Source organism: Atta cephalotes (assembly GCF_000143395.1).
Source record: "Atta cephalotes unplaced genomic scaffold scaffold00035, whole genome shotgun sequence".
NCBI classification, from domain to species: Eukaryota; Metazoa; Arthropoda; class Insecta; order Hymenoptera; family Formicidae; genus Atta; species Atta cephalotes.
In genome coordinates, this window is record NW_012130099.1 from 2272112 (window position 1) to 2285936 (window position 13825).

Genomic DNA, 13825 nt, shown 5'->3' on the forward strand with positions numbered 1-13825 from the left:
AAATAAAATTTTATTATACAAATAGGAAAAAAGAGAAAGAAGAAATAAACTGAGAAAAAATAGCGTGTAACATGTGCATGAGAAGAAAAACAACAAACACATTACGTAGCTATATTTATACAAACAACGTACGGGACAGTTATCGCTGATGTTTCTCATATATCACCAATAATGTTTAAGGCCAATATAAAAAGCAGCAGTACAGTTACTCATGATTTCAGTAAAGGATTAACTATTGGAAAGCTTGCCTCGAGAAACTACAGGCAAGAGAAGGAGAATAAACGGTAAAAAAAGAGAGAAAAGGGGAAAGAAAGAAAGAATGCTGATCGTTTTTTCTGTTAGCTAGAAGTATCAGTTTTTGTGAGATAGTACGACAATATGGATAAAGACACGAGTGACATGAAGCCAAATCCCAAAGAGACCGCAAATGTCTTCAGTATTCTATTCTTCTGGTTCGTCAAGATTCAATATATTCAATAAAAGAAAGAAAATATGCAAGACATTGTTTCTTACAAAAAATTTAATTTTTTAAAAAAGGAGAGATTTCAAAAAATTAGAAATTTTTTTTTCTTAGAAAGTGAGATGTCTTTCTTTAAGAAGACATTTTTTTGTAAGCAAAATTATATTTCTCCAAAAATGATAAATAAAGAATACTTTTACTTGTAATGCAATAGCTACTTTTAATCTCAATGTATAATACATTTTACGGTTTACTTTAAGAAAATGAAAAAGCATTTTGCAAATTTTCTTGCTGTTTAAAAGAATGGCGTGTAACTTACGTCGAGTCATCCTCTTATCTATTCTTTTTTACATATTAATTGTCATTTGCAGTAATTAAAAAAATTAACTCTTGTCTTTGTATGACTGAGCTATATTATTAACAAATATGTACGTGGATGTATATTATCGAATATAAGAGGAAATTTATTAATTTTTTCTTAGACTACAAAAACAATCACTTTTCTAATCATCCATCGTTAAAATAAATTTACAATGGAAAATACATCTATAAGGTGTTCGTAAAGTATCTTAGCCTTTGATTCTCTGAATTATATATAATTATGTTGATGTTAAGAGAAGAAATAATTATTTCGGAATATTTTAATATACTTACAATTCACGGCTAAAAATTTATATGTAATTTGCAAAATATATACTTAAATATGTATGTTCGAGTTTGCGTGTATTACATATTTGTTTTTCTTTATAAAAAGAAAAAAAAAGAAGGAAAGTCTTTGTACCATATAAAGAAGTATACCAATATGAAATCTATATAGATTGTTTTTGATGACACAGGTGGATGCGAGAATTATTTATGATAAGTTTCAAGCGTAATTTGGAGGAATCCGACATTTATCGACCAATCAAGGCAGACGAATCCGAAAAATTGACCGATCTTCTCGAGAAGTGAGTATTGTTCACGTTGATGTCAACAAACATACATAAGTGAATGCATATTATAATGACGCTCGTAATAATTAAAGTTCTCACTTTCGCTGTAATGGAATAATAAACGAATCTTAACAATTGCTTTAAAAACACAAGTGTAATCTATATTATTGTCGTATAATTTCGATACCTATTCTATTTTGCGGCGCCATTATTTTACATTAGATACATATCTACTCTTTGAACCTTTTAAAATGAGAATGCAGCAAAATATATAGAAGAAAGAAAAATTAAAAAGTAAAATTAATAACTTAATACTCGCTTTTCTAAAATCCTAACGCATTTTTTTTCGTCCAGATACTGGAATCGCGAGCTGGATAAACTAAAGAACTTGGAATATGTCATGGGAAAAAATGGGCAGAAGGTGCCGCTGAAAAAGGAGTCTCATCCAAAATTGTACAAGGCGGTCTACAAAACCTTTTGGTTGCCATATTTCATAATTGGAATCTGCTCATTTATCCAAGTATATTGATACATTTAAAAAGAAATATTTACCATGTGATATTAATATTTATGAAATTTAGATTAAATGTTTTCATGTGGAAAGAAGTATTGTAAGATATTCTCACTAAGAGAAAGAAATAATAATAGAAAAATTTGTTATATTAGAAATTAATCTTTTTAGATTTAGAGATGCATCTGATATTCGGAAAGAATTGCCAGAAATCAGATATTCAGCAATCTTTTTCTGGTGCATGCCTAAGTAGATTTAATTAATAACTAATGAAGAAGAAAAAAATTAATTTGAACTAATCTGAGATTTCTCTCTCTCTCTCTCTCTCTCTCTCTCTCTCTCTTTTGTTCGCTCTTTTCTCAGATTTATTAAATTTATAAATTTATTTGGAGGGAGAGAGGAGAGTTAAATTTCAACTTTTCCCTTTTAGTGTAGCGTAGTACGCGTACTAATACCGATCTTGCAAAGTTGGATCATCAAATATTTTATTAATGATCCTAACGAGAAACATAAAACTTCAACGAACGAAGTGATGATCTACATCACCTTCCTGATCATTACCAATATCATCGCCATTATGTTGTTACAACACTCTACCTTGCAATCGTTACATGTTGGCATGAGGATACGTATTGCTTGCAGTTCTCTTCTTTATCGGAAGGTAATAATGCGAATTAACTAATGAGCAGAGTTGGGAACGTTACCTTAAAAAAATAACGCGTTACTGTTATAGTAGTTATTTTTTGTTAAAAAAAATAACTTGTTGCCGTCACTAGTTATTCATTTCAAAAAGTAACATATTATCGTATTATTTGAAAAAGTAATGAATCGTTACTTATCGAGAAATTGTTGAATTTAGCTCCTTCACATACGACATTATAAAATAAAATAAACATTATAAGATAAAATTAATTTCGACGCGTTTTTTCGACACAACGATCGAATCTGGCAAAAACAATTATCGGGAGCTAAAGTCGAACAATCGAATTTTAATTAAATATAACTTTTAAACATTAATGTCATTATTAAAAATGTATTTTAAGATTCACTTCCAGTACTGAAAAGTATATTGTATATATATATATTGTATATGTATACGTAATATATAATGTGAATTACAGATTTTCAATATTGATTATTGGAATACAGTCTAAAATATAAAATATTTTTTAAGAAATTTTTAAGAAATAAAAATGAAAAAATGAACATTTTTTTTTTATTACAACTAATTTTTTATACAACTAATTGTATTTATTGCAACTAATAACCTTTTATTATAGATAATACAATGTTAAATTGTAAATATATATTTGTATATTTACAAGCATTAAAAAATTTTTAAGTATTTTATTTGTTATAACAACGACACAACTTGGGTAGCTAGAAATACATTTGTAGAGATACAAAAGCAAAAGCAATCGAAATATAATCCAATCCAATCTATCCAATAAAAAATTAAAGTAACGATAAAAGTAATGATTAAATCATTATCATTACTGCAAAAATGTAATCTTACTGTTAGCGTTACAGACAGAAAAAAGTAACGATTGTTACCAAAAAACGTAACGAAAAAATTAGCAACGTTACAAGTAATGTATTATTTCCCAACTCTGTTTGTGAATCCATGCATTTGTTATTTTCCAATTAAATCCTTTTTAGAAAGAGAAAACAGTTTCTTTTTAGTTGGAAAAAGTTTACTTTGCATTAATTTATTAAGTAATAATAATATACTCTTTAACGGAATTGAATCAATTTGCAATGTTTAATATTTAGGATAACATTGGAATCACATCGATGCGTAATTAAGGATTCAATTTAAAAATTATAGGGTGAAGAGATCAATATTAGTGTCCGATTTTAATTGTAATTAATTAATTGTAATTAATTAAGAAATTATTGGAAAAGTTTTCTTTAGTGAAAAAAATTTAATGTTTAAAGAAATAGAAGTACGTCGTAAATTCGTTATCTTGTACGTTTATTGTTTATCATTCTCGGTTGTTTGCATACGCTCATTACATTGTTCGATAAAAAGTAACTTTTCTTTCTTTCCGAAGTACATATCCCGAAAATTTTTTTCTTGGTGAGCCCAATGCTATTGGTAAAATTTATATAATCAGGATTTTGGGTAAATTGAAATGAAATGAGCAAAAAATAGCACTTTTTATTGTTTTCAATATTTTCTACAGCAAAACAAAATCTTGTTTTCAAATAAAGTTTATCGGATCTAAAAGTACAATTCAAGAATTTTCAAATGAATTTTAGGATATGACTGTATCATTTATTTTTATTAAGTTATAATCGCTTCCGTATATACATAAATTCAAAACAACTTTTTATTTTATTATAAAAATTGTAAATGTATAATTGTATAGTCATTTGTATATATGAATATTACTGAACACCAAGATCACTTTGATTGAAATTAACTTTTTTCTCCTTTATTTGTGTTGAAACACTTATCAGCTTACTTTACTTAATATTGTTTACTATAAAAAATGTTAAAAATGATAAAAAATGTTATTTTTTGCTCATTTTATCCTCATTTACACAAAATCTTGATAAACTATACAATTCTGCCAACAATCATCATGTTTAGCGCAAAAGATCTTCGGAATATGTATTATAATAGATTTCAGAAAGTATTTAAATGTTGAACAAAGTTATTCTAGAATTTCATGTAGAATAATGTGGAATTTAACACATTCAATATATAAAATAAGTCATCATAAAAATAAATGAATTTTTTATTTCTATAATCGCTTGGAGCATTCGGAGCAAAATTTGTAATGTATATGTACATACATATTGGGTTGGCAAGAAAGTAATTGCGTTTTTTTAAAAGGCTATCAGTAAAAATTTATCAGTAAAAATCACAATTTTTTTCTTATCAATCAATATAAATATGTCTTGATAGACTAAAGTTTTAGCTTTAAGAATCTCTTTTTTAAATTGTGATATATAACATTTTTTAAGAGATATGAGTAATTAAAGTCAAAATAATTCTTTTATTTAATCCGCGATAACTCAGTAACCAAAAATCATAGGAATGTTTACAAAAACTGATTTTGTAGGGAAAATATCAAGCTTTCATGATACATAATCGAAAATTTTCTTAAATTTGTTTTGGGCATATTACAAACTCACAAAGTGAGAAGAAAATTTTTCAGCTCATAGTTTTTGGTATATAAAGTTATCAAACCCATATAAACTTAAAAAATGTGGTAAGCTTTTAAAAGTAGAGATTTCAAGCTTTAAAACCCTTTTTTTAAATTAAAATTTTATTCATTATTGACGAAGATATTGTATTGGGTTGTCCGGAAAGTTCGTGCCGCAAAAGATTTAAATTTAATAAATGAAATTAAAAATTTAAATCTTCTGCGTTTCAATTTTCCTTCAAAATCGCCACGAACTTTCTGGATAACTCAATATATATTATACAACTTTGAGCTAGAAAAACGCAATTAATATTTCCTTGCCAATTTAATATATGTATATATTAAATATTTAATTTTTATTACCTAAGTATTATGAATGATTTATAAATTGATTGTTACACTTTTTGTAATACATAATAGCACTGTTTTTTTTTATTTGTTTTACAAATGTAAATTACAAGATAAAATATGAATAGACCAATTATTCGCAATTTCTTGTCTTTAACTGTTCTAATTTAAAACTTTTTAAGTTTCAATTTTTATAGCAATTTCCAGACATTTGTTTTTGTAATATTTATACTGTAATAAGCAATATTATTTGTTTTAATTTCAAAATGACAAATGAAATGTGTCATTATTTGATCCTAATATTTTTCTCATTACAGGCATGATCTTCAACTACTATCAATAACATGTTTGCTCGTACAATATTCATTGCGAAATGACGTGTCTTTCGAGTGATCTTATCTCTTTTAAAATATAGCAGTTCGATAAAAAAAATTTTTGTACGTAATTATACATAAACGGTTATACATGACTAATTTATACGTAGTTTATTTATAACGGTTATAATTTGTGTACAACCGTTTATGCATAATTATGTATAAAAAATTTTTTATCGGACTATATTTTAAAAGAGATAAGATCACTCAAAAACACGTTTCCGATGAATATTATATGAGCAAACGTGTTATTGATAGACATTGAAGGTCATACCTATATTGAAAAAGATGGCCAAATATTCATTTGTCATATTTTTGAAATTAATATTACAAACACAAACAATATTCCATACTACAACATAAATATTGTATTACAAAAATAAATCTTTCAAATTTGCTATAAAAATTGAAACTTAAAAAGTTTCAGATTAGAATAGGCATCCAAAGGCCTTTAAAGACAGGAAATAATTTGTGAATAATGACCAACATATTACCCTGCAATTATACATTTACAAAAAGAACAGCACCATTATACATGATAAAAAATATAATAATATCAATTTAATATCAGTAGATAATAATTATAATTTTTAATGGAAAATTAAATATTAAAAAAATATATATTACAAATTTTGCTCTGAATGTTTCAAGTGTATAGAAAAAAATTAGTTAGTTTTATGGTGACTTGTTTTATATTTTGAACGCATTAGATATGATATTCCATATCATTATGCAAGAAATTCTAGAACAATAACTTTGTTCAGCATTTAAATACTCTTTGAAATATTATAACACATTTTCCGAAGGTTTATATATGTATACGGTATATGTCCATATTTAATTATATAATTAATTGTATATTTTATGTAAATTTTTATATAATTTTGTAGAATGTTTTTATATATGAAATGTGATTATGTATAAAAAAAATTTTTTTTACCAGAAAACTATAGACAAAAATTTAGTTAAGTACAAAATTACAATTTTTACTTGTTGCAATAACAAGTAGAAAACTTTTTTTATAATTTTTTGTAACTTCATAATTAAATAATTTTTTTATAATTTGATAATCAAAAATTTTTTATTCTTATTAAACATTACAAAATCATAGAAACGTATTTACAAATATCACTATTAATAATAACAACAAGAGAATAAGCATGTATGGAAATATGTGTGTGAGACAATGTGCGCGCGTGTATGTCACAATCAGAGATATTACAAATGATTGATTACATGATGAATGATTCTAATTTAATAATTTAATAAACTTTATTCAGTTTCATTACAATTTTCATAGGGAGTTTTGTATATCTTTTTTGTAAAAATCAATCAAAGAAAAATTCATGTTGTGCTTGTATGTATTGACGGATGTATGGACGGAGCGAAAGAAAATGAAAGGATCTATTACTCCATTTATAATTATTTTTAACGCTGTTGTAGCTATTACGGTTGAACACAGCAACCATGAATCAAACCGGTACCGGACAGATCATGAATCTTCTCAGCAATGATGTCATTCGCTTCGATCAATTAACAACGTTCTTGAATTACATATGGATCATGCCTTTTATGGTAATTCTTTATCTCGTGAAATAAATATTCTTTATTCGTGTATATATTCTATATTCTATATTCTGCGATAATTAAACAATATCTTGAAAAAAAGTTACTTAAATTTATTAATCTCTTTTGTAGATTCTTGATAAGTATAAATTTTAATAATCATAGTATAATTCGTAGAAAACTTATTATATCGATTATGCATATAAATTATTTGTATATATCTCCATGAGTTAGTTTAGACTGACTAGTTTAGATGAGTTAATAAAAACGTAGAATTTCTTTTTTTCATTTGAAGTTCTTAAATAATTTGTTAAACGGACTAAGCTTTATTTTTATTTGCAGATCGTGATCATAGGAACAATAATGTGGCAAAACGTCGGTATTTCGTGTTTTGTCGGCATCGGGGCGTTGTTGATTATCGTCCTCCCAGGACAAGGAACTTTGAGTTTCTTGAATCTCAAACTCAGAACCACGACTGCGCCACTGACCGATCGAAGAGTGCAATTGATGAGCGAACTCATAGCTGGGATACAGGTATTCTCAAAAGATTGATTAGTTATTATTTTATTCTGAAATGATATAGAAGATGAATAAAAATATAATATTAACGTCCAAGTATTATTTATAAAAAAATTTTATGAAACAAATTTATGAGATAGTAATTCTCGGTTCAGGTGGTGAAGATGTATGCCTGGGAGAAACCGTTCAGCCAGATTGTGTCAGTAATCAGAAAGTTGGAGATCAAGCAAATCAAATTCTCGTCGTATGTGCGCGCCACATATTTAGCCATCATAGTCTTCACTGAACGATTGACCGTCTACTTCACCATAATAACGTTTGTCTTAATGGGAAATAATTTGACTGCCGATGTGGCCTATGCAATGTCGACATACTTTAACATACTTCAACTCTTCGTTGCGTTGTATTTCCCGCAAGGATTAATACTGCTGGGTGAATCAATAGTGTCATTCAATCGATTGGAGGTATATATTATTATATTCTCTAATTTATGATGAACTTAAATCTACAATCATTGTTATATCTCTATCGTCACGTACTTACTGAAATGCGTTTAATTTTTACAGGATTTTTTGCTGATGGACGAAGTGAACACGAGACGCTTCTCGGAGAACACGCCACAGTTGCAATTTAAATCTCAGAAACCAAAGGAAGAAACTAATGCAGAGAATCAAATAGACAGGTACCTCTCGAGAAATGGGAGTATCGTTCTGTCCGAACATCAAGGATTATCTGACCTTCCGGTATACGTAAAGCTTCAACGGGTTTCTGCCAATTGGATAAGTGGCCAAATGCCGCCGACTTTGTGCAATATCAACTTAATTGTCAAGCCAGGTCAATTGTGTGCTGTAGTTGGTGCAGTAGGCTCCGGCAAATCTTCTATATTACATCTACTACTGAAGGAATTAAACCTCGGCACGGGTTCCATAATCCTTACTCAGGGCTCCTCGAAATATAATATTCCGGGCAATTTATCCACTGGATACTTCACTAACAATCCGAATCTGCGTATCTCCTACGCCAGTCAAGAACCCTGGCTTTTTGGTGGTACTGTAAGGGACAATATACTGTTTGGCCAGTCCTATGATAAGACTAGATACATGCAGGTAATTTTCATGATCCAAAGTAATTGTTGCGGATATTGTACAGTGTTTATATACTCTTGCTATTGCACGTTAGAATTAAGAATTTTTATATGTAACTAGTAACAATTCTTATAATTAGATCCTTCAAATCTTACGCATCAAACATAAATTACGTCTTTTTTGACTGGATATAAAAGAAGATATATTTTAGCAAGTGTTATGAATTTTTTAAAATCTTTAATCTATACGTGATTTAGATAAAAGAAAAATGTCTAATATTTCCCAATTTCGAAATTTTTAACATTCTTTAAAGTTTCTTTTTAATCAATTGGCAAATGTTTCAGGTAGCAAATGTGTGCGCCTTGACGAAGGATTTCCGACAATTTCCGCAGGGAGACATGACAATGGTCGGCGATAGAGGTGTATCTCTGTCCGGTGGCCAAAGAGCGCGAATCAATCTTGCGAGGGCGATTTATAAACAAGCGGATATCTATTTACTCGACGATCCCTTGAGCGCAGTGGATACTCGTGTTGCTAGGCATCTCTATGGAAAGTGCATCACCGAATATCTCCACGGCAAGACAAGGATACTTGTCACACATCAACTGCAATTCCTTAAAAGAGCGGATCACATCATTGTACTGGATCGAGTAAGTAACATAGAATATTCTATAGTTATTTTTATTAAATTAAAAAATTTTTAATTTTAAAAGTTTGGTTTTTTTAATTTGTTTTAAAAGTAAAGAATTTAGATATAATAATGACAAAAAGCAAATTTAACTTATTGCTGAATAATTTTTAAATTTTGTATTATATTGGGTTGTCCGGAAAGTTCGTGTCGATTTTGAAGGAAAATTGAAACACAGAGATTTAAATTTTAGTATACATTTATTAAATTTAAATCTTTTGCGGCACGAACTTTCTGAACAACCCAATAATTATGAAGATAGACATTATTTTATTAATAACACATAAAAATTAGATAATTTATAATTAAAATTAATAAATAATAAAATTTTTTAAATAAAAAAATGACAAAAAATTTTTAAAGATTTAATTTATATGTAATTCACATATAATTAATTAAAAGATGAAGATTGATTATTTTTTAAATTAAATATCCTGATTTGTTTTCTAAGGGTTTCGTGAAAATGCAAGGAAATTATAATGAATTAGTACAATCAAATAAAGATTTCATTGGGATGTTAAACGATTTGAATCAAGCGAGAAAGGAAGAAGATATGAGAAGAGCTTCGGAAATGTCTAAGAGAATCACAATAACGAGACGAACATCAAGATTATCAACTAGAAGTTCCATTACTGTAAGATCGTCACTCATTATTTACAATAAAAAAATATAGAAACTGAACTGAAAAAAAATATTTTACATTATTTTTGTTTAATAAAAATATTAGGTGTGGGAAAAAGTTCGTGGCGTTTTTCCCATTAGATGGCATTAAAAAAACGCCACGAACTTTTTTCCACACCTAATAGATGGCACAGAAAATAAAAATGTAAAATAAATATAGAAAAAATGAACATAAATAAAAACGAAAATATAAAATAATTTTAAAAGTATCCGTATTTTCGAGCATTAAAGATTTCCAATATACCTTCACTAATTATTATCAATTAATAAAGCACGGAAAAAGTTTTTAAATTAAGATTAAAAAAGTTAAGTAATTTTCAAATATTTACAAATTTTCTTAACGTTATTTTCTTTCATTTTTAAATGATTTAATAGAATTAACTTCATCAGATTGCATCTATTATTAGAGATAAATGTAATGAGATTATTATTTTGCCATGGTGCAGCACTCGGACATTGATGATTCAGATTATGTGGAGAACAGCCCGGAAGCCGAGATGAGTGCACACGGTCGAGTAGCTGGCAGAGTGTACAAGGAATATCTGCATAACGGTGGCAATAATTTCATGCTATTCGTATTACTGATGAGCTTCATCATCAGTCAGGTCGCCACTACCGGGAATGATTATTGGCTGTCATACTGGACTACCTTGGAGGATGTCAGGCGTATTGAAAATACTAGTGATGTCAAACAATTCGCGTACATGTACAACAATAGTTTTCTTGGGTCGATTTTCACGTTGAACCCAGACGGCCTGCTGAGCACTATGGATGCCATATACGTATATACATTCTGTATCATCGCCTGTATCGCTACTACGTTGTTTCGCAGCTTTCTTTTCATGAAAATTTCTATGAACTCGAGTAGAAACCTTCACAATATCATGTTTTTCAAATTGCTGCAGGCGCGCATGTTCTTCTTCCACAACAATCCTTCCGGTGAGCAATAGTTACGAAATTCGATAGTCGTCTTAACTACTTTACAGAAACTTCATAAAAATTATTTTATGACAATTTTTAAAAATATTTTTCACGTAATTTTTAGAATACTTCATAATTTTTATATAATCTTAAAATTTTTTAGAAAGATTTTTTTCTAAATGAATTAAGATATTTTTGAAAGTGTTGAAAAAGTTTGTAACTTTTCTAAATTTCTTTATAGATAGATGTAAATTCTGAAATAGAATTTACAAGATTTCTCATTTTATAATTTCCATTAATTTCCGAGTATATTAATAATATACGAGCATTTTCACTCTAAACTATCGATTCCTGGACTTGTAATTTCTTTTCTCGGTTCATGCAGAGAGTTAACTTTTGTATTTCAGGAAGAATTTTAAACAGATTTTCGAAGGATATAGGCATCATGGATGAGTGGCTGCCCAAATTGATGTTGGAGGCGTTCCAGGGGTTTTGCGTAATATGTGGTATAATGATCATGGAGGTGATAATTAATCAGTGGATGCTGATAATGATAGCCATACTAGTCATCTTGTTTTTCTTCGTTACGAAATCCTATATGAAGATTGGTCAAGACCTCAAACGTCTCGAAGGCGTAAGTAAGTATATTAGAGCAAATAACACGTTGTTAGAAAAAAATGCGGCGTATATTACATCTAAATTCGTGGACTCCTGCCAAAGAATTCGTATTTTTAAGTTCTTACATTTCCCGGAATTTAATAAATTCTTCAAAAGTTTTTTTGAATATGTTTTTGCGTTTTCAGTGAAGAGTCCCATATTCTCTCACGTAAATGCTACTCTGAATGGTTTGCCGACGATTAGAAGTAGCGGCATTGAAATCGAGAAATTAATGCGAAAACGATTTGATGAGTTGCAAGATCGTCACAGTGGCACGTGGTATCTCTTTTTAACATGCTCGACAGCCTTTGTTATCGTTGCGGATTTAATAACGTGCCTATTCGTCGCCTGCATTTGTTTTTCTCTAATACCAATGAATGAGACTGGTAAATTATATTGTATCTAATTAATTAATAGGTCCTTAGTTAATGAAAGTTAAATTTTTTTTCCATGGATTTCAGATAAAGATGCAAAAAACTACAAACAACTTAAAAAAATTAATTAGTAGAATTAAATAAGCTTTTAGTTTCAATTCTTATTTCTGCATTCAATTTCTTTTTCTCAAACATCAAACTATTGCAAGTTTTCTTTGTTCTTTATACTACAGGCAATGTAACCGGCAGCAAAGCAGGTCTAGCAATATCGCAGTCATTGATCCTAATCGGTTGTCTACAATACGTCACAAAGCAGTTTAGCGAATCGGTGTCTCTGATGACCTCCGTAGAAAGGATTCTTCAGTACACGAACCTTCCTAAGGAGGAACCTATTACCTCGGACAATCCACCGCCACCTACATGGCCATCCCAAGGACAATTGATCTTGAAGAATGTCAATATGAAATATCATATGGATGATCCACCAGTTTTGAAGGTATAAAATAAACCATCTGTTCATTCTTACAAACATTATTTGTGTTCTATCGTAATCGGGCTTTACAGAATCTGAATGTATCTATCGAACCTGGCTGGAAAGTTGGAGTGGTTGGACGAACTGGCGCCGGCAAGTCTTCCTTGATCTCGGCGCTTTTCCGCTTATTTAATGAAAGTCTTGAAGGCGAGATCAAGATCGATGGTTGGGACACAAGCACGATGGGCTTGAGTGAACTGCGCTGCAAAATCTCTATTATACCACAGGAACCTGTGCTCTTTTCCGAGAGTCTACGTTACAATCTGGATCCGTTTAATCGATACGATGACATGAAGCTGTGGGAAGTCTTGCGGCAAGTCGAGCTGAATGATGTCGCGCTGGACCACGATATCTTCTCTGGCGGTCATAACTTCAGCGTCGGTCAAAGGCAACTCATATGCCTAGCCAGAGCCATCTTGAGAAACAATCGCTTGCTTGTTCTCGATGAAGCCACGGCTAATATTGATTCTCAGTGAGTCTTTACGATTCTTTAGGATTATATTTAAATATTATTTGGTGAAAACAATAAATTTTGATTAATTATATTTCAATAAATTCTCCATAGCAAATGAATGAACAATAATCGCAACAAAGTCATGATAACGTGCAAATATTTACTTTATCACGGGTATGAAATGACAGTATGAATGACAGTAAAATTGTATTGTATGAATGTCCGCTTTGTTATAGATATGACATCATTATACAGATGAATTAACAATTATTTTGTTATGACACATACAGATCAAAATAATAATGCAGTATAGCCTTTGATGATTTCACAGTATCATCACAAGTTATGACTTTTGAGAGTTTATTATAATATGACTTTTTTCGCTATGAGGTATAGCAATAAATTATCATATGTAAATAATTGAAACTTTCTATTATTAAGTTGCTATTGCGAATGATGTAAAATATTTTCACAGTATGTTACAAGGGTACATCAAGTTACAGTCCGGTATACAATAAACATACGTTTTATAATAAATTCAAGATTAATAGAAAGCAAATCTTTTTAA

General features: G+C 29.3%; 1 protein-coding gene across 1 annotated transcript; it reads left to right on the forward strand.

The window, feature by feature from the left end:
- Positions 1–378: 378 nt before the first annotated feature.
- On the forward strand, positions 379–13279 carry LOC105621677 (multidrug resistance-associated protein 4-like). The gene is made up of 15 exons (XM_012203144.1): positions 379–452; positions 1297–1407; positions 1747–1912; positions 2334–2564; positions 7224–7355; positions 7689–7880; positions 8021–8329; positions 8432–8971; positions 9295–9600; positions 10090–10272; positions 10766–11258; positions 11648–11878; positions 12044–12283; positions 12505–12767; positions 12836–13279. Exons 1-15 carry the CDS (start codon positions 379–381, stop codon positions 13277–13279), a joined length of 3915 nt encoding a protein of 1304 aa, XP_012058534.1.
- The last annotated feature ends 546 nt before the right edge of the window (positions 13280–13825 follow it).

Coding starts and splice junctions, on each gene's coding strand:
- LOC105621677 (XM_012203144.1), top strand. CDS start 379: ATGGATAAAGACACGAGTGACATGAAGCCAAATCCCAAAGAGACCGCA. Junction 10,273..10,765: donor CAACTAGAAGTTCCATTACT/GTAAGATCGTCA, acceptor GCCATGGTGCAG/CACTCGGACATTGATGATTC. Junction 11,259..11,647: donor CTTCCACAACAATCCTTCCG/GTGAGCAATAGT, acceptor TTTGTATTTCAG/GAAGAATTTTAAACAGATTT.